Genomic DNA, 22,030 nt, shown 5'->3' with positions numbered 1-22,030 from the left:
CAAACAGACCAAAGACTGACAACCAGTTAAAAGGAGGATGTGATTAGAAATCAGCTAGCCTATATTCCATCCTGCCCTCTCTCCTCAAAGCTCCGGGGTGTGTGTGTGTGTGTGTGTGTGTGTGTGTGTGTGTGTGTGTGTGTGTGTGTGTGTGTGTGTGTGTGTGTGTGTGTGTGGGTTGCTAAAAACTATTATGGGGAGCCAAGAAAGACCATATTTGAGCCCAAAAAACCCAGTCTGAGTGAGTGAGCAGTCTAAAGAAGACTGTAATTGCTAGACTTCCTAGCTGCTTTGGGAGAGGTTGAGCAGAGGGGCTAAATTACAGAGTAGTCTGCCTTAAGCCTAATTTATACCTTGTCGCGTGACAGTGTTGTTTGTAAAGAATTATACATATATGACCGGCACTGTGACACTTGAAAAATCAGTTATTTTTGATGAGAGACAAGGTCGAGTAATGAATTAGGCTTGATGGCATCATTATTACACACAAAGACATAATGCTGCTGATGATGGCTGGCCTTCTATCTATGCCAGGGTGGGTGGGTGGGTGTGTTTGTATGTCCCACAACCCAGCCCATCCCCAACACAGATTACAGGCGACTTGGGGGGTGGGGCATGGTACCGTAGGTGGGGGTTGGGTTGGGTTATAGTTGAAAGGCCTGGCCTATACAGTAATTGACCAAACTTTTGAAGTGGCTGGAGATAAGTCAAAGTCGATAGAAAAAGCATGAAGCCGCCTATTTGTAGGTCAGCACACGTACGCCTAGATAAAAACTGTTTTTATTAGTAGCACAGCAGCAAGGGTATCATTAGTGCCAGCCATATGCTGCACCCACTGCCACTGGGGGTTAGAGGGGTTGGGACCAGTATGAATTGAAACATAAAAAGGTATTACCCTTTATAACAGAGCATTAACAATTTGACATTTCAGCTTCATCAGAATGGTTTCTATTCTGATAAAGCTATTTGGCTAATGAAATGTCATCTTTGTATCTTCTGGAAGAAAACAAAAATTGCATGTGGGTCATGACAATGTAATATCATGTGTTTTGGTTTGTTTTTCATTAGTGCAGCTCATTACTAGTCGTTCCACTGCCATGATGTGCTCAAAGGCAGACATATGCTCATCAGTGTGTTCCCAATTCAAAAGCCAGATGCAAACCCTATGGATAGATGAGCCGTAACAAAGCATAAGTACGAATACCTACAGTATATGCCCAAATTACCAACAATTACTACTATGTATGTATTTTGGCGCATATACACACTACATTGTAACGACTCAACTGTACTCACTGACATACAAAATATGAAGAGAAAAGGTAAAAAAAATGTGTGGGGAGTGGGCCTTTAAAAAACGTTTAAAATAATACAATTTTAAAACATTAAGATGCCCTGGACACATCCCACGGCCGTGGACCCCTGGAGGTCAGCAGACCCATTTGAGAATTGCTATTCTAGATGGCTATGGGTCCCTGCAAACTGTAACAGCATAAACACTATTCTGAGTTTTAACACCGCCGGGTCACATATTTAACCTTGGCATGACGGAGACACTTGAATAACATATCACCATTAATCAGTCCTAATACTGACTAAATGGGGAAACTGGCCTCTGCTAGACATGGCGAAGTCATTGGCCTTTTATGTGGCTGTCAATGTTGGTTTGTGGATGCTTAAAAACCAGGAGTTGACATGCATTGTTAACCAAACAATAATTTAGACTGTCAGCACACACATTTACAGTATTTGCAGGACAGTGAGCTTTTATGTGAACTGTCAGTAGTAGTTTGCCTATTGGCACGTGGCCATTTAAAACCAACTAGGAAAGGTGGCTAACATTAACATCCATTGTTAGCAGGGGATTTCAGAGGAATTTAGGCGGTAGGTGTGAAAACCTAACAGTATTGTTAAGACAAAGCCCTCTGTAATGTAGAAAAACAAATCCACCTTAATGAAGAGTGAATGGAGGAAAAGGTCACTGAATGACCTCTGGTCAACATTATGAAGACTTTTATGTAAACTGTCACCACTATTTAATTTATAGACACATGAGAAGAATGTGCATGCACATCCGAGAATACATTTTGGGGCGGGTGCTGAGCATAATTTACAGTGCATAACAGAAATACTAAACAGGTTGAGCACTGCAGGGCTTCTGTAGCACGATGTCTAATGCACCAAAGAAAAGACTGACATTTCGGGCATGCAAGTGAAAGTGACATCTATAGACAAACGTGGCATCTAAAAACTGCTTAGAAAAGCAATGACCATAGTGACAACCATTACACAAGACCAGTAGGACTACAGGGACTGTTGACAGAACATTACAGCACAATATGGGCTGTCAACAGTGTTATGCATTATGCAATTGACATGAAAAAACAAGCTTACGGTTAGGTTAAACTACACTTTTGTGCAGTATCTGAATCTAATTTAGTTCGATTTAACCTCAAATCATGAGACAGGGAGATCTAAATTTAGCCTAGGGGTTTTGTCATTGGAGACCATAACAATCCCAAATGCATCCACTTAAGGCCAGTGTGAAGGGAAATGCTGACTTCACCAATATTAATGAAAAACACAAAAAAATACAAATAAGGGAGCTAGCACACACGCATACACACACACACACACACACACACACACACACACACACACACACACACACACACACACACACACACACACACACACACACACACACACACACACACACACACACACACACACACACACACACACACACACACACACACACACACACACACACACACACACACACACTTTCTCACCTGAGCTGTGACTGCAGCTTGCCAGCCTTGGTGATAAAGTCCTCCCAAATAGGGTAGCTGCTCTGTGGGCACAAGCAGACAGAAAGAGTGTTGACATAATTATTAGCACAGATATAATTATTCACAGAGTTACACAACCACTTGGCAAAGCCACAAATATGAGGCCATATAAACAGCTAACCTTCAGAGCCATTACTCCAATTTCCATGACAGGCGGGATGGGCTACTCAAATCTAATAACCAAAAAAGCTCATTATCTTTGCCAGTTTGTCATCTGCACTTCAGTGTCAAATAAACAGCATTTTAAGAGTATGTGTGCAGCATACATGCTACCTAGTAAGTTCAAAAACATGCAATGTGTGCGCAGTATACATCTTTTCAATGAAGAACATTCACTTGAACTCATTGTTTTTGCCTATGAAAATATGTAATTCTAAAGCCCTACACTTGCTGGGACCAAAAGTGGGTTACAGGCCTCTTTCTGAAAGATCCTCACATAACAAGAGTAGGCTACTAATATTTTAATGAGCCTGGGTCCCAAAGGCAGACTAAATTTACTTAATTTGGGTCTTTGGCTGAAAATAGTTAACCTTTAATGTAAGCGCTCCCAGAGAACCAGTGACGTAAAGCAACAAGACGAGCTCAAACTCAGAGACATGATATAGCAATCTGAATCATGACACGAGCAGGAAATAGAGATTAAGTGATGATGAAACTACAACAAGGGAATGTTTGTCGATGATGTGCTACTAGTGTCAGCCGGGTAAGGAATGTCTTCACGTGCTGTGGAACATCACACCCAACAAGAGCCTAATCTCTACTCTCTCTCTCTCTCTTGCCCTCGCTGAGGGTGTGTATAGTAGAGTTATAAACCTATGGTTCAACCCCTAAAAGCTGAAGGGAAAGTATGTGTTTTCTAGGTCTCTTTGGAGTAGAGAGGCTTGTTTTAATCAATCGGCATGCAACAAACTTCACACAAGCATCAGGTAGCCTTAACTGGAAATCACGTAAACCATTGGTTCTCAAAGTGGGGTCTGGGGACCCCCAGGGGTCCTTGGGGGGTTTCCAGGGGGTCTCTAGCAAAATGTGTTAATATGGCATCACAATAATTTTAACCTTTTATACTTTGGCTATTCAAACATAGCAGATATACAAGCTCATAGCTCGGCACCGAGTGCTGCGCTATGAGCTTGTAGATCTACAATTTTTGAAAAATTTGTGCAAACCTTTGAATATATATATTATTATTTTTAATTCTGCGGCCAAATGCATATTTTGGGGGTCCTTGACATGAAAAAGTTTGAGAACCACTGATGTAAACCATGCAAGCAAAAGCACACAGACCATGGTCCCATCAAGGAGTCACAAGTAATTACAAGATATTAGGATATTTCACATTTTCATCTAGATTCTAGGTGGTCGTGGTCAGGCAAACATGCAGGGGTTGACAGATAGCCACTACACCATTGCTGGATACTGAGTAGTAGCCTACTGAATGTGTTTGAGCAGAATTTCATATGAATTTTGGTGATTCTGGTCCACATAAATGACTGGCACATGTCAAATCCTACAGATCCTGTAGGTCTTTTTCTATCCTACTAGCTACATTCCCTGCATTCTTAAAGCCCCACAACAGCTGGGAAATCAACTAGTTGTCTCATCAGCCAAGCTCTCTCAAAAATAACCTCAAAATGACACGTTCTACTTTTGTGACCAATTGGCCTATTTAGCGTCCCTTGGTTAAAATACCTCCAGGAAAGAATGGAATAGAACACACAATCGTGGGAAACAAAATTACTGCTTGGAATAGGAAGAGTGAGAAATTACAATCCTCAATGTAATTTTTTTTAATAATTAATAGTTTGCCTTACTTTATAGCAACACAGTTCAGTAGTTCCCACTGTAAGAATAGTATGAATTGGCCAATAAAGACACTGATGCAGAATCAGTCTGGTTTGTGTACACAAAAAAGTGAAATGTTGACCCTTGGTAACTGGTTAGCTATGTACTAGTAAAGACATTGGTTCTCACAGTGGTTCTCACAGTGGGGTCCGGGGACCCCCAGGGGTCCTTGGGTGGGCGGTATCAGGGGGTTCCCAGCAAAATGTGTTAATATAGTGTCTACACTATCATTTCATCACTTTGACCATATTTTATACCTTGGCTATTCAAAAGTAGCAGATATATAAGCTCATGGGCTTGTAGATCTTCAGCCAAATACATGTCATTTTGGGGGTACTTGACATGAACAAGTTTGAGAACCACTGACTTAGAAGAAGTCTTACTTTCAGTGATGTAAAGTAACTAAGTATTAATTTTGAGGATTTTTTACTATACTGGAGTATTTCCAATTTTCAGTACTTTTACTCCACTACATCTTAGAGGTAAATATTGTACTTTTACTCCACTACAATTATTTGAAAACTTTAGTTACTAGTTACTTTGCAGATTTCGATTATTATCACAAAACATACATTAACCACTTCAGCCCTGTATCCATTTCGGTCATTTGAAAATATCCAATCTACAAGCTTAGATCTGCTGAGATCTGCTATTTTCAAAAGATGTTTTATACATTTTATACACTTGTGAAACGGGACATTCTGCAAAATTACTACTTTCTACTTTTGGTACTTTAAGAACCTTTTAAATACCAATACTTGTGTACTGTTTACTTGTAACAGAACATTTCTACATTGCAGGGGGAAAAAAATGTGAGTACTTTTTCCACCACTTGGTCTTACTTTCATGTCTCCGATCAGAGTCTGGAAGAGTCCTCCAAGCGCACTGCATTCCTTCTCGATCACAGCCTCCATTTTCAGGACCACCAGCTCCACTGGTCAGTCTCAGTCCGATAGAAGGCAGCCAGCTTTCTCTCTCTCCAAGAAAACAACCGGCGGCTACTTCAAATGCTATTTAAACAACAACAACAAATAAAAGTGGTGTATTTGATGCTCCCCGAATTTATTCTCACATTAAGCGACACTCCAAAAAAATCAGAGCTCAGTTAAGAGAGTAACGGTGAAAAATGTCTACTTTTCGCCGTCTTTAAGTCAAAGGTGCTTCAATGGGACGAAGAGGTGTGAAGGAAAAAAAACACACGTTTAAATCCCCCTTTCTTCTCCTCCATGCCCCCCGATTGTTATCCACATGTTGGCAACTGATGATGATAACATAGCGAGTGGTAAATTGAAAGCCATTATAATCCTGTAGAGCTGTGGTGTTGGTTATCCTGTCTGTAGATAAAGGTACATTCCGACACACAAACACGGTCCAGTCTGAGTCTAGAGCTCCAGTGTTTCTGTTTCTCTCTCTCTCTGCTGCACCGAGGAGTGAGCGGAGAGACGACGAGAGGTGAGATTTGCCAGATTCTGTGAGAGAAATAAGCAACCGGGTCTAGGGGAAAAAGCCCAAAAGAAGCAAATAGGCACTTTAAACCTATATATATATATACGTGTATACATAGGCTATTTGAAAACATGTTAGCTCACAACGCGTTGCATCGCGACGCGTTGTGAGCTTGTAGATCTGCTGTTTTCAAAACATCTTGAAGAAATATTGGATTTTTTCCCCCAAAACATTCTAGCAATACAAATCTGGTACGGGGCTTCGTTCGGTGAAATATTTTAGTACCACTGGTTCAAATAATAATTTTTAAAAAAATGTAGAAACAAGCCCAAATAAGCAGCTACACTTTAGAAACAAGCCCCAAAAAACGCAAACAATATTTACAACATTTATAGTAAGCAGACCTGGCAACACTGGTGAGGGACGAGGACGAGCGCAGGCTGAGGAAAGCGCGTTCACGAGTTGCTTTGACGCGCCCCGCCGCTTTGCTTCATATAGTGTGTGTGTGTGTGTGTGTGTGTGTGTGTGTGTGTGTGTGTGTGTGTGTGTGTGTGTGTGTGTGTGTGTGTGTGTGTGTGTGTGTGTGTGTGTGTGTGTGTGTGTGTGTGTGTGTGTGTGTGTGTGTGTGTGTGTGTGTGTGTGTGTGTGTGTGTGTGTGTGGGTGTGTGTGTATTGATGGCGAAATATATCGGTAGGCTACTACTAGGCTACTCTTTGCCTGGCATTGTGCAGCGAGTATATTATTAAATAGGCATAAAGTAGTCTATATGTAACTTGAACTTAAATTTTAAATTAAATATGAACACTCAAATATGTGGGCCCCTCGAAGTCCCCTCCTATATAACTATCAGACTAATAAGTCAGAGAGTGTTTAAGTTTTTTTATTGAATTTTTTTACATGCAAATAAAAATCACGTAAATAGCCTACTGTAGATTTAATTATAGGCAGTAAAGTGTCTACAGATGCTTTCTTGACTCACACATGCCTTAGGCCTACAACTCAACAAGTATAGCCTAGTATGTTTGTGTTTGGCTAGCATGGGGTTGGGGCCCTAAAAGATATTTGTCCCAGGGGCCTTCTCCTTCTCCATCCCTGCCTATGACATCAGTATGACGTCAGGACTGGCTTTATCATTACCCCTCACAACAACATACTGATATACTCATCCAATAATACGTAGTGATATGTAGAATATGTTCATTAGCCAATGGTTGTTTTTTATTATCGCCATTCAGACAAAACAACAATGGCTAATTAACCTGTCACAGAAAGTTAGCCATTCAATACTCCCAGGGCTCCCTCCCTGGTAAAAGAGACTTCAATCTCACTGGGACTTTACCTGGTCAAATGGCCTACATTTTAAAATGACACTGCCTGACAAATACTGTCAGCAACGTAAACAGTGGCCGTGCGATATACACAACAAGAACAATTTAATCATCAGATCTGTACTTCTCCACTACTGCCAGTGCGCATCACTGAAGTCATTAAAGTTAACATTGAGTCATGGGATGCTGGCAAAATAAGCAGGTAGCCCTAGCAGGCTGAAGAACTCCATTGTGTAACATGTATTTAAAAGTCCCAAAGAGTTGCTGAAACTGAGCGCTGTTGTTTCCATAGTGTATGCATGCAGTTCAGAATAACATGACCTTTCTTGCCCTGAGCAACCTAGAGGCGGCAGCTTTGCATCAGGTGACGTACCGGCTGAACATCCCGTGCACAGCCTTGTGTACAGTCCTCTGAGCCGCTCACTCAGCCAGATGCTGTGGTTCTCTGCCTTCATGCTTTGTGGGGGCATGACCCCTGTTCAGTGGAAACCTGCAGAAGCCTCTAAACTCCAGATTGAGCAAAACCCTTTTCTTGGGTTCATAAACATTTCTGTTGGTGTGCTGTGTTCTGGATTTGCAGCTGTGTACTTTGAGAAGGTACTGAAGGGCTCAGATATGTCTCTGTGGATGAGGAACATCCAGATGTACCTGTCTGGCATCATGGTCACCCTCAATGGCGTTTACATGACAGACGGAGACAAGGTCCTCAAGAAAGGCCTCTTTCTCAGTTACACACCATGGGTGTGCTTTGTATTCCTGTTCAGTGTGTGTGTGTGTGTGTGTGTGTGTGTGTGTGTGTGTGTGTGTGTGTGTGTGTGTGTGTGTGTGTGTGTGTGTGTGTGTGTGTGTGTGTGTGTGTGTGTGTGTGTGTGTGTGTGTGTGTGTGTGTGTGTGGTGGGGGGGGGGTCTATATACATCAGTGATATTAAATTACACAGACAACATCAAGGAAGGCTTCTCTGCCGCTGTTGCCATTGTTCTCTTAACCGTGGCTTCGGTCATTTTGTTAGGCCTATAGATAATGGTCACCTTTGCTTCTGGAGTGTGTCCATCTACCTGTACAGGCTTCAATCCAAAGCAGGACACATCCAAGTTTTCCTGACTAGCCGTGCGGAATCCAGACAGAAATGTATCATGGTTTGAGTCCTTGAGCTGTGCATGCTCTTTTAACACGGGACACGATCCATGTTAAGAGGCCTTAAAGAGGTCCTACAGTGGGGCATTTCAGAGCCACTCGCCTTTTACTTTCAAAACAAACTGTCATTGGGATTTGCTATGAATTCAGTAAATAACAGAGGACAGGGCAGTCTGTGTTTGCATGTAGGTTTATCCACCTGTGACAACCCTCTTCCACCCTGTCTGTTGTGGCTATACTGCTGGGGCTGATTGGCAGGGTAGTGCTGGAGGGATCTTCAGAGAGAATGGGGCACGCCTAGGCCTGGTGTATCCCAGGCTATTTTTTACGGTCTATCCCAGGCAATAACAATCTGTGCCTCCCTTCATTTACTGTCTCTCCTCCTAACAGGTTGCTTATGTTTTATGTTGGTCCTTTTGGTTTACAGCCATGTTGCACACACACTGCTTGCACATTGATGCTCACCTACATCTTTTGGTTCCGATTACTCGCTTATAATTTATTAAGACCTTTGTGTTACACCTTAAACTGTGCCTGTGTCTCCCCTTTTGTTACAAAAAGCCAGCAGTAACACACATATAGTATACTCTCCTGACATGGTACCACCCAAATTCCACCCGCAGGCGAGTGACAAGATAATTTTAAGAAAACATTTAAGCTATTTTATGCCACATAAATGAAGTCTTTTAAAACATTTTTTTTTAAATGTTTATGCCAGAAAGCTAGCCCTTTTAATTAGTTGTTCATAAACATGGGAAGAGACTCTGCAGGCACTGAAATCAATCATTATCTGTCATGCTCGAGTATAAAGATTTTGATACACAAATGTCAATGCCTGCCAAATACGTCATACTGTGGTTAACACAGAACTATCTCTTGCACAGCTCCACATCTTCAGGCAGTCATTTTGTTGAGGCCCGTTACTGAATTGTGGATTGCCAGTATCTTATATACGTATTATTTTCCTACAATCAAATTTATAAACCATCACCTGGCTCATAGGAATGCTTGTGAAAAACAACTGATTGCATGTTTATAAGATCATTTAAATCTTTGTGAGTATCTGTTTTTATCAAGTTTTTACAATGTCCATTTAGGTTTGAAATAATTATTTAACTGCCGTCATTAAACAATGATGGATAATTACACAGTGATGCCCAGTTGTGCAGGGTAGCTCAAGATATCTTGTGTATATTGAAACATGTACAAAGTGATATATCGTTCTTTTAAAGTCTTAATTTATGCTAGTTATGCACTAACCTCTGTGTGATTTACACTTATTAATCAATATTCACACACAAAAGTGTATTTATTATGCATTAGGTCGATCATTTTCAGCAGTTCCACAAAATATACATTTGTGTATAACCGGTGGCATCTAGTGGTCAATATGGAAAACTACATCAACAAAATCACTGCAGAGAAAATTGAGTGAAATAGTGGAGAAATAATTATATAATTGACTATTTGGTGCTTTTGCATATGACATCATGTCCCCAGGAATGACCAATCAGATTAAACTATTTACTAAAATATCTGAGTAAATTACACTCATTAGTTATTAGATGGATTTATATAATTTGTACCAAAACAAGTTCTTTCTTCAAAACTAGTGGCTGCTCTCTTTGGTTGCTTCAGACTGTCTGTGTGGTCTGACCTTAGCACTGACCACCTGTGTTTTAGGCCCCCTGTTCAGTCTTTGCTGCTATATCTAGATATAGCTAGGTATAGATATAACTTCAACTTACTTGATGTATCTGTGCTTCTCCCTTACATGGGTTCAAGTGATTAACTTCTGCCTACTGAATAATATGCTGCTCTTTTCAGCCTTAAAAGCGTCCAACATGCTATTTAATTTGCATATTGACCTGGTAAACACAAGAAAAGAAAAGAAAAGAAGAAGAAAATGAAAATACCAAAATTCAAAAATTCTAGAAAGATATGTAGTACAGTCAACATTTCTACTACCACGTTCATATCTGCCCTGATTTAATTATGACACATTAACAAGCAGTTTTGACTTTTTTTCTGAATATTTATTCCTTTAATTCAAGAGTGCATTAAAAGGTCAACAACAGTGGTGCCATAAATAATAATAACAAATGCCTTCAACTGTTTTGTTTTTTTAAAGAATATAAAAAACATAATAGATAATAATGCTTCATTAGAAATTAATGTATGTAGCCATTATAAGGCCGTTATCAATTTGGGCAAATTAAGTATTTGTGATGCTTTGATAAAGATACTTCACAACATGGATCAAACACTAATACATATTATTTGTGAATAGAATACTATGTGGTCAGTCTATAAAAAGGATCAGTCAGACTCAGAACTCAGTATGTAACTAAAGATTTAACTTAGGTTGTGGGAAATATCTATTGGGTCGTGCAGACGTGCAATCATGTACAGCACAAGATGGCAATGTAATTACATGAGCAAAATCATGAAAAAATAGTTTAAAACATTGAGCTACGTTTTTTAAATGAATTTGCTCATCATCTCTTGTTTATTGATTATGTGTTACATGCATTTGTTATGTATGTAATTTGTGACTAATTGTCTGTTCATTTCACTCTCTTTTTTCTTAAGCTTTTAATTATTAAAAAAAGAAACTTGACTTTGTCAGCAGTCAAACAAAAATAAATACTGCATGAGGGTTGGTTGTGAGTGAACAGCATGGATCAATCATTATGTGTCATTCATTGCTGAAAAAGGTTGTGCACCCCTGGACTAGAGGTTCTTTTTGTTATAACATTGTATGGTGCTGAGCAGTGAGCCCTCCCCCAGAGATCACTTTTTTTGTGTGTAATATTTAGTATAATATTTGTAAATACTTCTACAGGTATGTTTTCCAGGAGGGAGGGGCTGGCCATCAGTAATCCTTTCTGTTATTTACATCATACCTACATGTACAGGTATGTAACATTATTTGCACTGTCCTGATGCAGTACTCAATGCCTTGGAAATATTAGCACAATACGTTTTTTTTTTACTCACAGCTTTCCTCAGAAATGTAAAATAGTAGCAAAATATCACATCGCAATAATGTGGACGCATTTTCAAAGATAAAAAGTGCTCACAACAGGAAAACTTGAAAATTCATCAGTACCATCAGTTCAATTGAGGGAGGGAAAAAATACATTTAGAATGTAAGTTGGAGCATAACAATTGTTCTTACACTGTCCAGTACCCACCCCACAGGCGGAACCATCACATTATGTAGATTCCTTCTTTATGACCTAAATGTAATGATATACAAGGACATTTTACAGGTAATGGAAAGGAGATATATAACTATATGGTCTCCAGAAACGAGCGGACAAATGTAAAATTGGGCAAAATATGTGTGAATAATAAAGACAGCATGAAGGAATAAAACGACAATTAATCAATTATGGTTGGTTTGAGTTTTCCTTCAGGAAACAACATAGCTCACACTGGCCTGAACCGAACAGTACTTAAAAAATGTAATCGGAACAGTGCAACTGAAGTTGAAACAGTCATAACATGTTACGAACAAGTTGTAGGAGTTGTAAAAGTACTCAGTGAATCCTTAGTGTTTAATTAACTCCAAAGAGTGTACAAATGTAACCAAATGGACCCAGTCCTTTTGGATACATCTCTTCAGACTTCAGACTTTAACATTAACACTGAGGATCGTATTAGTCAACATAAGTCCTCCTTGTTCTAGGTCACATCCTCCATCTCTTGAAGCCCATGAACATACTGCAGCCGTAGCATAAGGTCACCACAAAAGCAAATATCTGCAACAGAAAAGCCATGGAGAGAATAGATACGGCTGTTATCCAGTTTGTTTGTGAAGCTTGTAATGTCCTACAGATTACATGAGAGAAGCTTTAACTGCCAATTACACTGGTCATGGTTTAATAGAGCTAACATCTTCTCATCAGAAATCTCCACTTGACAACTCTTTAGGACTAAGTTTCATCATAGTGGAAGAGAGTTCTATAAATCCATGTACTGTATATGAAACATATGTACATCCCCTTATTTATTAGGACCAAAGGCATATAGCATAACATCATAGAATAGGAATAACATCAAGCTGATCAGGTTTCCCTGCGGGAAGGCATCCTGACACATGTTCACCATGACCTTTCTGACAATTAATTTACCGTTTCGATGAGAACGGTCAGTGCTAAATTAATGTAGCACTCTTAATCTGAAAAATGTGAATCTGTTGTAGCCTGAGAGTCTGTGAGAAATGTTCACCTTTATCTAACACCTTCAGTAGGACAAGGAGTCATTGATTTTAAGTGTACAAAAAGCTGTATCCTAAATTCTAATGTATTATCATAAGTATCAGGGTATAGTCCTATAACTGTATATCGTCACTGTCATTCCATTTTATTGTATTGCTTAGTATTTTTATTCTATCTTCGTTATATGCACAGTAGCACAATCTGCGGGACAAGTCCCAAAAACATTTTGCTACTTAGTTGTACCTGTATAAGTCGGTAACAAATAAAACTTCTTGAATCTGGAATCTTATCATGTTCATCTTTTAACTTGACACTAGATGTCAGTAGAGTGCACCATTATAGTACTGTGGCGCAGTAGTGTGTTTTACAACTCAACATGATGCAACTGAACATAAACATGAGAGTTAATCTTATCTGAGGTGACACACTGTACAATACTGCCACCTGTTCACCTGCTCAGGGACTACAGATGGTAGCTAAATCTGGTACAAACTACAAATCATCTTTTTTTCCCGCTTGAGATTAATGTATTTTGTAAGGCCCCTGATAGAAATGAACTAATGAATGAAATTAAATTAAATCTAATGAAATGCTGTGTGTGCACACACTTACAGTATACACACACAAGGGAAATGAGGGATATTTTTTTTGTTGAAATAAAGTTTTGGAATGCAATTATATTTTTGTACTAAACGTGTATGTCACGCATATACAGTACTGTACATAATAACAATGTGCAGTAGCCAACATTCTTAACAGAAAATAAATAGTACATACAGTATATTACAAGAAATTGCCACACAAGTAATTAAATTAATAGAAAACGTATGGAAGACCAAGACCTAGCACTCACCGTTGCTGCCACATTAATGCCGTATTGCCTCTCGTCTAGGACAGTGAAAATGTTGCCCCGGGGGTAAGTTATGCACATAACTGTGTCAGTGCTGTTAGCGGTTTGTTTAATATGGGCTCCTCCGTTAGCTGCAGTGGTAGCTGCCTCCAGCACAAAGGCAGCAAAGTAGAAGAGGACAGCTGTGAAGTGGTACACCACATCCTGGGAAAGGAATGACAACAAATGATTAGGAATCAATAATAATAATGTGTGTGTGTCTTTCTCTGAAAACATTCTGTATCCTTGCAAGACTGTTGCTCCGCCATTTAAGAGGACAATGTTTTGAAAACACAATTTGTTTTCCACCATATTAACTTAGTTCCTTGGCGAGCTGCAGAAGAGGGTGAGCACCTTCAGCCAGAGGCTCACTCTACCAAAACAGAGCGGTACAGACTCTCCTTTGTGCCAACTACCATCAGACTGTATAAAGCATGAGAACTCTCTTCCTATGTGGTTCTGTGTCGGTTTTGCTCATGTGTGACTGATGTGCGCGGATGATGTCTGTGGTAGGAGTGTATGTATAAGGCTATGAAGGTGTCTTGAAGTCTATGAAGGTGTGTGTGTGTGTGTGTGTGTGTGTGTGTATATATATTATTTATCACATTATGCAGCTATAACACCTCAATTTCCCTTCAGGGATCGATAAAGTATATCTCATCTCATCATCATCTCAGACACAAAACATAGATTTCTCTTTTTGTGTGTGTATGTGTGTGTGTGTGTGTGTGTTCAAAAACAAAAGTGAGAAAAAGAGAAAGTGAGAGGAATGAGAGAAACAAAGAAAAACAAGAGTATGACACAGATTCAGTGTAAAAGAATGAGACAGACCAAGAGAAAAAGAGAGAGAACGAGAGATCAGAGAGTCAGAGAGAAAGTTAATGAGAGTCTGTGTTGTTGACATTGTGGGCCTGGCGGGGCCAACAGGCAGATCTTTGTTGAGTTTTGGTGTGAGCTCATCATCCATGTCACTCATTGTTCAGTCGAATACAAACGATGCCACATGCCTGGCTATTCCCAGGAGCAGGGACTCCAGCCTAAGGCAAGGCTGGGTCTGACAGCCCAGACCCAATAGTAGAGCACTCCAAGAACATGTAACAAGAGAACACAAACGTGTATTTTCTCACATGATATCATAGGGCAACAATTACCGGCTTCACTCCAATGACCCAATAATAGCGTTCTGTATTGTCGTTGAAACCTCGTATGTCCAAAATTATTACTTTTCAGGAAATGAAAAAAAAAATCCATTATGGAGCCAATGTAATTATTATTTAGTCACACGATCTTAATACGTTACATTGGTAAAATATTTATAAAACCCACAGAGACGCCTAACCACTTTTCACATTAAACAAACACACAGATCTACAGCTACTTTTGTGTGACACTGTAGTATGACAAAGTAGGGAATTCATGGATGCAAGGTTTCTGCCCGACAGCAACGATATATTAGGCTACTGCAGTATTATGATGTGCAGGGTACTGTAAACACAATGCTTCATGATTTCAGTGTACTGTATATGTGCTGCACTATACTCTGGCATGCTGTAGTTATACGTTTTACCTGCCTGTACACAGTAACGTACAGGACCTGTGGTGCATTATTTGGACTATTTTTACACTCTCTCTGAGTTAAATGAACACTGAAGACTTCCACAGCGGTGCACTGAATCCTACAGACTCTGTCTCACTTAAGGGATTACCTGTATATCTTAGCATCGCACAAAAGTAGCAAAAGTCTGTAATATTTGTGCCTATAATGACATGCCAGGTCTGTCTGTGGGCTTTATAAATATTTAATCAATGAAAAGTATTAACAAGAGCTTGTGACTAAATAATAATCACATTGCATCCATTTCCTGAAAAGTAATGCTTTTTGACATAAAAGGTTTTCCACCCCACAGTGGCGATATGCAACTGTATGTTAAACCAACATATATTTTTTTATGTAATTATTTATTTAGGCACTTTATGGTACACGGCATGCTACATATTTAGTTTTAGTAAGGTTATCTTCCAGTCTTGTATACAGCACCAGACTATCACTATAACTTAGCTATATTTGTACTGTAACTCAGTGCTGCAGTACCAATAGTGACCTTATGGGACCTACTTATGATTTAGGAAGAGAGACTAATAACTCTCTAGGCCTCCTGGTCTTACGGAAGCAGCCTCTTGTCCTGGCTGATCCCCTCTTGATGACTTTGAACCACTGCTTTCAAGCTAGTAAGTCCTTCATATCTCGTTTTGACACACTCAGGTAGTAAGTCATTAGTGGTTAATGTGTATTTAAACAGTCAATAATATATATCACATTGACAGCTTGTCTGAGTAGTGTGCCCACACCAGCCATACAAGGTCATAAATGTCTACAATAGACGGCTTGTTTGATTTACATAGTTACAAGGAATTATGACCACTTCTCAGATAACAAAGCCAGAAGATTTTAACAGCGCCATAAATTCATGGCTCGCACCAGTGGCATGGTGTGCAGCTACAGTAAACTGCACACAAAATTAGATTTCCAAAGTTTCATGACAGTTTCTTGTCACTGCCCATGATACTATGACTAAGCCAGTGATAGTTGATGATAGATGATGACAGGCAATGATAGATACCATTTGTAATATTTAATACATACAGAGAGTTTGAGTGTGAGTGTGAACTGACACATTTGAATCATAGCTACGGTGTACGTGTGCCAAGTATGATCAGGGGCAAGATTATGTCAATGTCCCTCAAAGTGAAATATTGCGAGCAATATCGGCATAAAGCCAGACTTAAAAGCTCTAATATTTTGTGGCCGAGCATGATATATGAACACAATTGGCCAAGTTCGGGGCAGGGAAACCAGATGGGGAGGATGATCTTTGTCACTGTACGTACTCCTACAGGCTGGGGGCGGCACCTGTCAAAGGGGAATGTTGAACGTTACGGGAGGAGTAGGATGAAGGTGCTACATCCTCCCGGTGGGGGCTCCTCATTTGCAGGTGAGCCACCCTCAATTAATTTAATAAAATATGAACAACCATAACCTCAGGCTCCCTTCAAGTCAGCCAGAGTCAAGCCACACCTTAAGAAACCACATCAATCAAGTACCACGTATCACCCCTTTCCTTTCTTTACAAAACTCTTGAATGTGTTGTCTCTAACCAGCTTGCGCTCCATCTTTCACAGAATAACCTGTTGGATACCAACCTAAGATTCAAACCAGCCCAATCCACTGAAACTGCACTCGTTGCAGTCACAGAAGCAGTCCATGCCGCCCAGGCTGACTCCCACTCTGCAGTCCTGATCCTTCTAGACGTACTGTATAAGCAGCAATTGACACAGTGAGTGAACCACCATCTTCTCCTGGACACCTGCCGTCCCAGTGACCTTGCATCACTGGGACGGCACTAAAGTGGTTCTCCTGCCTGACAGGTCGGACCTACCGGGTTTCTCTGAAAGGTTTGCTTTTATACCCCCGTACCCTACTGTGTGCAGTCCCCCAAGGATCGGTACTTGGGCCCCCTCCTTTTATCCCTCTACACTCTACAGTCTACAGTACACCACATCTCTTGGCTCTGTCATCTCTGCTCACAAGCTCTCCTATCACTGTTACTGCTGCTGATGGCACTCAATTGTTTTTCTCCTTCCCCCTATCTGCCACTCAGGTTGAAGTGCGCATCGCTGCATGCCTGGGATGACAGATCTCACAGTGGATGTCTTCCCATCACCACAAGCTCAACGCAGATAAGACTGAACTTCTCTTCTTCCCAGGTTAGTCCTGCCCCATGCAATATCTTCACTATTTCCATTGACAACTCCCTGGTTGCTTCTGTTCCAACTACCAAGAGCCTGGGTATTGTCCTGGACAGTCAGCTGTCCTTCAAGGCACACAATGCTGCGATCATTCGTTGTAGGTTAACACTTTATAACATCAGACCTCACCCAGGAGTCTGCCCAGCTCCGCATCCAGGCCTCAGTCATCTCAAAGTTTGACTACTACATCTCTCTCCTTATTGGCACCTGCCATGCTCACTTAAGCCCCTCCAAATGATCCAGAATGCTGCAGCACGCCTCATCTTAAACCAGCCAAGATTTTCACAGATATCTCTTTGTTGTTTATACAGACGCTATGTTCATTGTTTGCCTGGTATCACATTTCCTCTATTATTCACCTTGTTGTTAGTTTACTAGAGGTCATGCTTATTCTGCTTATTCTGATTTTGCACATGTAAGTTGCTCTGGTTAAGAGCATTTGCTAAAATGTCTAAATTGTAATATGAACTGACGCCCGACACTACACGCTACAAAACAAATTTGAGCTGGCGTCAGCGGTTTCAGCGCTCCAATGATACAGTCAAGCGTCAATCAGTATGTTGTTTGTTCACATTTCCACTCCCCTTCTCTACCCACAATTCCTACTCCGTTCTGGAAGAAAGGTAGAAAAACTCCTTCTTGCGCTTAACCAGTTTCTTGTGCAATTTACCCCAACCCTTTTCATTTACGCAGTGTGGCTTGAATGCACTTCAACTGTGAATCTGCTAATAAATTTAGCTGGCCACGACTGGTCATTTTGTAGCTATTGTCGTCGCGAGTGTGAATGCAGCAACACTCACATTAAGTTTCTATGTTAAGTATAATTGCAATTTGACTGTTCTGTGAATTAATGCCTTTGAATGCCAAACAACCACTTTACAGAGGACCATACAGCAGAAAAAAGGGTCAACATGATCAAATCTTCTACAGCAGTCATCTTAACCACGTATACGCCCTACATACTTTGTCGTACAGCGAAGAGTGAAAATAGCTTATCTACAAGCTCACATCTGAGCGTTGCGAGTTTGTAGATCGTTGTTTTTTAATTTTCGCCTATAATGTCATGCCCAAAATAGGGCAGCCAGGTTTAAGATGGTTCATCGTATGAACCATCTTGGTAATGCCCTAATGAACATGTGAATACATGCTTTTTGTTTTCAATATTTTTTTACACTGAGCATCCAGGGATATGTACTGTAGGCTACGTACAAAGTAAATAAAAAAGAACACTTGCTCAAGATCCAATAGGCATACCAGGAAATTCCAGTCAGTGTTAATGCGGTCAGCCAGGCCAGTGAGGAGGAGAGCCAGGTAGGTGGAGGAGAGAAAGAATGTGATGACAGAGACAAACATCACCCAACCCTGGAGTAGAGGTACTGGGACATTGGACGAAGCCACTAGGATCCATACAAGGCCACCAAATAACTGTGGATAGAGAGAAACTGTTGTATTACCAACAAAAATTGACAGTAAAGGTGAATATTGCATATATAGGGATTTCGTTTTGCGTGCCCATAAGCACCAATCCTAGTAGGCCTACTGATGGACATTTGTGTGCTGCCAGTTCATTGGTGGTAGACTTGATAAAATGTATAATCAATAGTATCAGAAAGAATGCCACTTTTAATACACTATAATGACCCAAAAACATTTGAGTGACTGAATAAGAACATCAAAGTAAAAAATACTGTCCAACTCTACTGCCTAAAGATGTGACCTATGCATGACCTTTAGGACATGGTGTTCCACTCAACAGACTGGCAATATCATATCTAATATTGTGCATAATATATTATGTATTTGAGATGACCATTGGCCAATACATTCATGGCATTTTTTACAGACCACCAAATAATCTACTATTATCTGCAGTCTTCTATTGACAATTACAGTACAGAGGAGAATGCAACAACATTGACAATTGCAACATGGCCATGGGTTAAAAAAAAAGTTTATTCAAGTCAAGTCTAGCTGTATATCACATTTCATACAAGGTAAACTCAATGTGCTTCACATAAAAACAAGTAATTATGCACAAAAGGGATTACACCAGGTGCACAAGGCCCTAATAGAAGAACATTGACTAAATATCATGAGCTTGAGGAGTTGACCTTCATGGTAAAATGTCATATACATTTAACTAAGCCTGCTGCCATGTTTGATCTGATCAGGCTCCATAAGCACCCTGCTATTGTTGTTATAGCCTAAATAAACAAAAGGAATGATGATGCCACAGTTGTTTACTTAAAGTTGTTTAAACACCTGTGACATTCATGCATCTATAGGCTATTTTGATCTGCACGTGTAGCCTACTACACAATAGCCTTATCGATCACTATGGCAACCAACATAGGCCTTTAATGAACTTTTAAACATCATAGGCTACATAACAGGGCCGGTCTTTATGCCCAAAGAGTTGAAAGGAAAATAAACAGAATCAATCATGCATAATATTGAACGAAATCCCATACAATTCAAATCGTAGTATTGTTGTTGTGCATCAATTAACTTCCAAAAATGAAACACTTACAATCTCTAAGCATATCAAAGCTCCAGAATAGGTCCTCAGTATTTCCAACCCCAAGGGAAGAGAGATCGTGGGCGCTGGGAAAGAAGTCACAGCGGGATTCGGAGTTGGTTCCGACATTTCTTCTTTCTCCCTCTCTCTTTCTCCCTCTCTCTTTCTCCCTCTCTCTTTCTCCCTCTTTCTTTCTCCCTCAGCGCTCAGATCAACAAAGGGCCGAGAGAACAACGGCACAGCCAGGCACATTCCTCTGGAGTCATGTGTCCCTGAAACAGGTCGGACAGGACAGGACAGGTGCAGCAGACACTCCCCAGAAGAACAACCTTTTCTTCGTCTGTTCACCTGGGTTGCCATGTCCGCTTATTATAAGCGACTTTGTGCTCGCGGGAGTTGCTTGTAAGGTAGCCCTCCATAAACCCATGCTTTTTCTTGTAAGGTAACCGGAACGCTCGCCCCAAAACACGCTCGGCTCGCCCCTATTCTTTTATTATATCGGTGGTTGGTTGTTTTACTGAGGATATATTAGAAATAGGTTTAGGGATCCAGTGGTGGAAAGTAACTAAGTACATTTACTTAAGTACTGTACTTAAGTACAATTTTGAGGTATTTGTACTTTACTTGAGTATTTCCAATTTCCAATACTTTTACTTCTACTCCACTACATCTCAGAGGCAAATATTGTACTTTTACTCCACTACATTTATTTGAAAACTTTAGTTACTAGTTACTTTTCAGATATAAATGATATAATGAAACATACATTAACCACTTTAAACCTATTTTATACCTAGGCTATTTGAAAATAGCCGATCTACAAGCTCACAACGCGTCGCATCGCGACGCGTTGTGAGCTTGTAGATCTGCTATTTTCAAATATTTAGTACTTTTACTTTTGGTACTTCAAGTACATTTTGATGCCAATACTTTTGTACTTTTACTCAAGTAAATTTTTTATTCTGAACTTTTACTTGTAACAGAGTATTTTTATATTGCAATATTGGTACTTTTACTTAAGTAAAGAATTTGAGTACTTTTTCCACCACTGCAATATTAGGCATAGTTTTACTGAGGTTAGGTTTAGGAATAATGTTTTTTTTGGCACCGTTGGCGTTGGGGGTGAGCGTGTTTTGGGGCGAGCGTTCCGGTTACCTTTCATAAACTTGGTTGCTTGTTTCTCTCGCAGAATCTGGCAACATTGCTGTTCACCTTATCAGTTCTTTCCTCCGAGGTGGAAAGACTGGTGAAGTGAGGTTAGATCAGTTTCAGCTGTGTGATAACTGGCAACGATTGTTTTTGGGTCGAGATTGGATTGGAGTAAAAGTAAAACCGATCGATTCCTTCCGTTTTAAACGTAAAGCAGGAGCCAGGACTAACGTACAATAGCGACGTAACTGATTAACCTTCACACAGTGGTGGAGATTTAGAAAGTAAATATTAGCTTGAGCTCCCTCTAAGGAAATTCCAAGGTGACAGGACGAGAGCACGGCCAGTGATGGAAGAAGTACTCACACATGTTTTACTTAACTAAAAGTAGGCTATAAATACTGCAATGTAGATATACTCTGTTACAACAAGTAGAAGTCCCATATTCAAAATGTACTTGAGTAAAAGTACAAAAGTATTGGCATCAAAATATACTTAGAGAAGCAAAAGTAAAAGTAGGCCTACTCATTGTGCAGAATGTCCCATTTCATGAGTTCTTCAGAATACAAAATCTTTTGAAAATAGCAGATCTAAGCTCACAATGCGTTGCATCGCCAGTCGTGACTCATTGTGAGCATGTAGATATGCTCTTTTCAAATGTCCGAAATGTATAGGGCGGAAGTGGTTAATGTATGTGATTTGTAATTATAATCGAAATCTACAAAGTAACTAAAGTTTTCAAATTATTGTAGCAAAAGTACAATATTTGCTTCTGAGATGTAGTGGAGTAGTAAAAGTAGGCTACAGAAAATTGGAAATACTCCAGTAAAGTAA

At 40.0% G+C, this 22,030-nt stretch overlaps 2 protein-coding genes and 1 pseudogene across 9 annotated transcripts in view; 1 reads left to right on the top strand and 2 right to left on the bottom strand.

The window, feature by feature from the left end:
• Positions 1-6,105, bottom strand: part of LOC308083967 (protein MTSS 1-like) — an 81,795-nt gene extending 75,690 nt beyond the window's left edge. For 6 of the 7 annotated variants that reach the window (XM_080426406.1, XM_080426411.1, XM_080426407.1 and 3 more), the window contains exons 1-2: positions 5,540-6,105; positions 2,796-2,857 (exon numbers count right to left, since the gene is read on the bottom strand). In XM_080426406.1, the coding sequence (XP_080282532.1) occupies positions 2,796-2,857; positions 5,540-5,611 (134 nt within the window). In that variant the 5' untranslated portion in view covers positions 5,612-6,105. Of the gene's footprint in view, positions 1-2,795; positions 2,858-2,976; positions 3,029-3,385; positions 3,419-5,539 lie in introns of those variants that run through there. The other variant, XM_080426410.1, reaches the window with a different exon arrangement.
• On the top strand, positions 5,863-8,490 carry LOC308083591 (CMP-sialic acid transporter-like; annotated as a pseudogene). Its single transcript has 3 exons — positions 5,863-5,875; positions 7,589-8,239; positions 8,373-8,490. The product of its transcript is annotated as a CMP-sialic acid transporter-like (transcript).
• A 2,152-nt stretch (positions 8,491-10,642) lies between these two features.
• On the bottom strand, positions 10,643-20,236 carry mal2 (mal, T cell differentiation protein 2). Its single transcript, XM_080426125.1, has 4 exons — positions 20,060-20,236; positions 18,784-18,954; positions 13,687-13,887; positions 10,643-12,374 (listed from the first exon to the last, which is right to left on the bottom strand). The coding sequence occupies exons 1-4, from the start codon at positions 20,174-20,176 to the stop codon at positions 12,303-12,305; spliced, it is 561 nt and encodes a 186-aa protein (XP_080282251.1). The 5' UTR covers positions 20,177-20,236; the 3' UTR covers positions 10,643-12,302.
• Between the last annotated feature and the right edge of the window lie 1,794 nt (positions 20,237-22,030).

Source organism: Gymnoscopelus braueri (genome assembly GCF_963280865.1).
Source record: "Gymnoscopelus braueri genome assembly, chromosome: 4".
In the NCBI taxonomy this organism is placed as follows: Eukaryota; Metazoa; Chordata; class Actinopteri; order Myctophiformes; family Myctophidae; genus Gymnoscopelus; species Gymnoscopelus braueri.
This window is presented reverse-complemented; position numbering and strand designations above follow the sequence as displayed.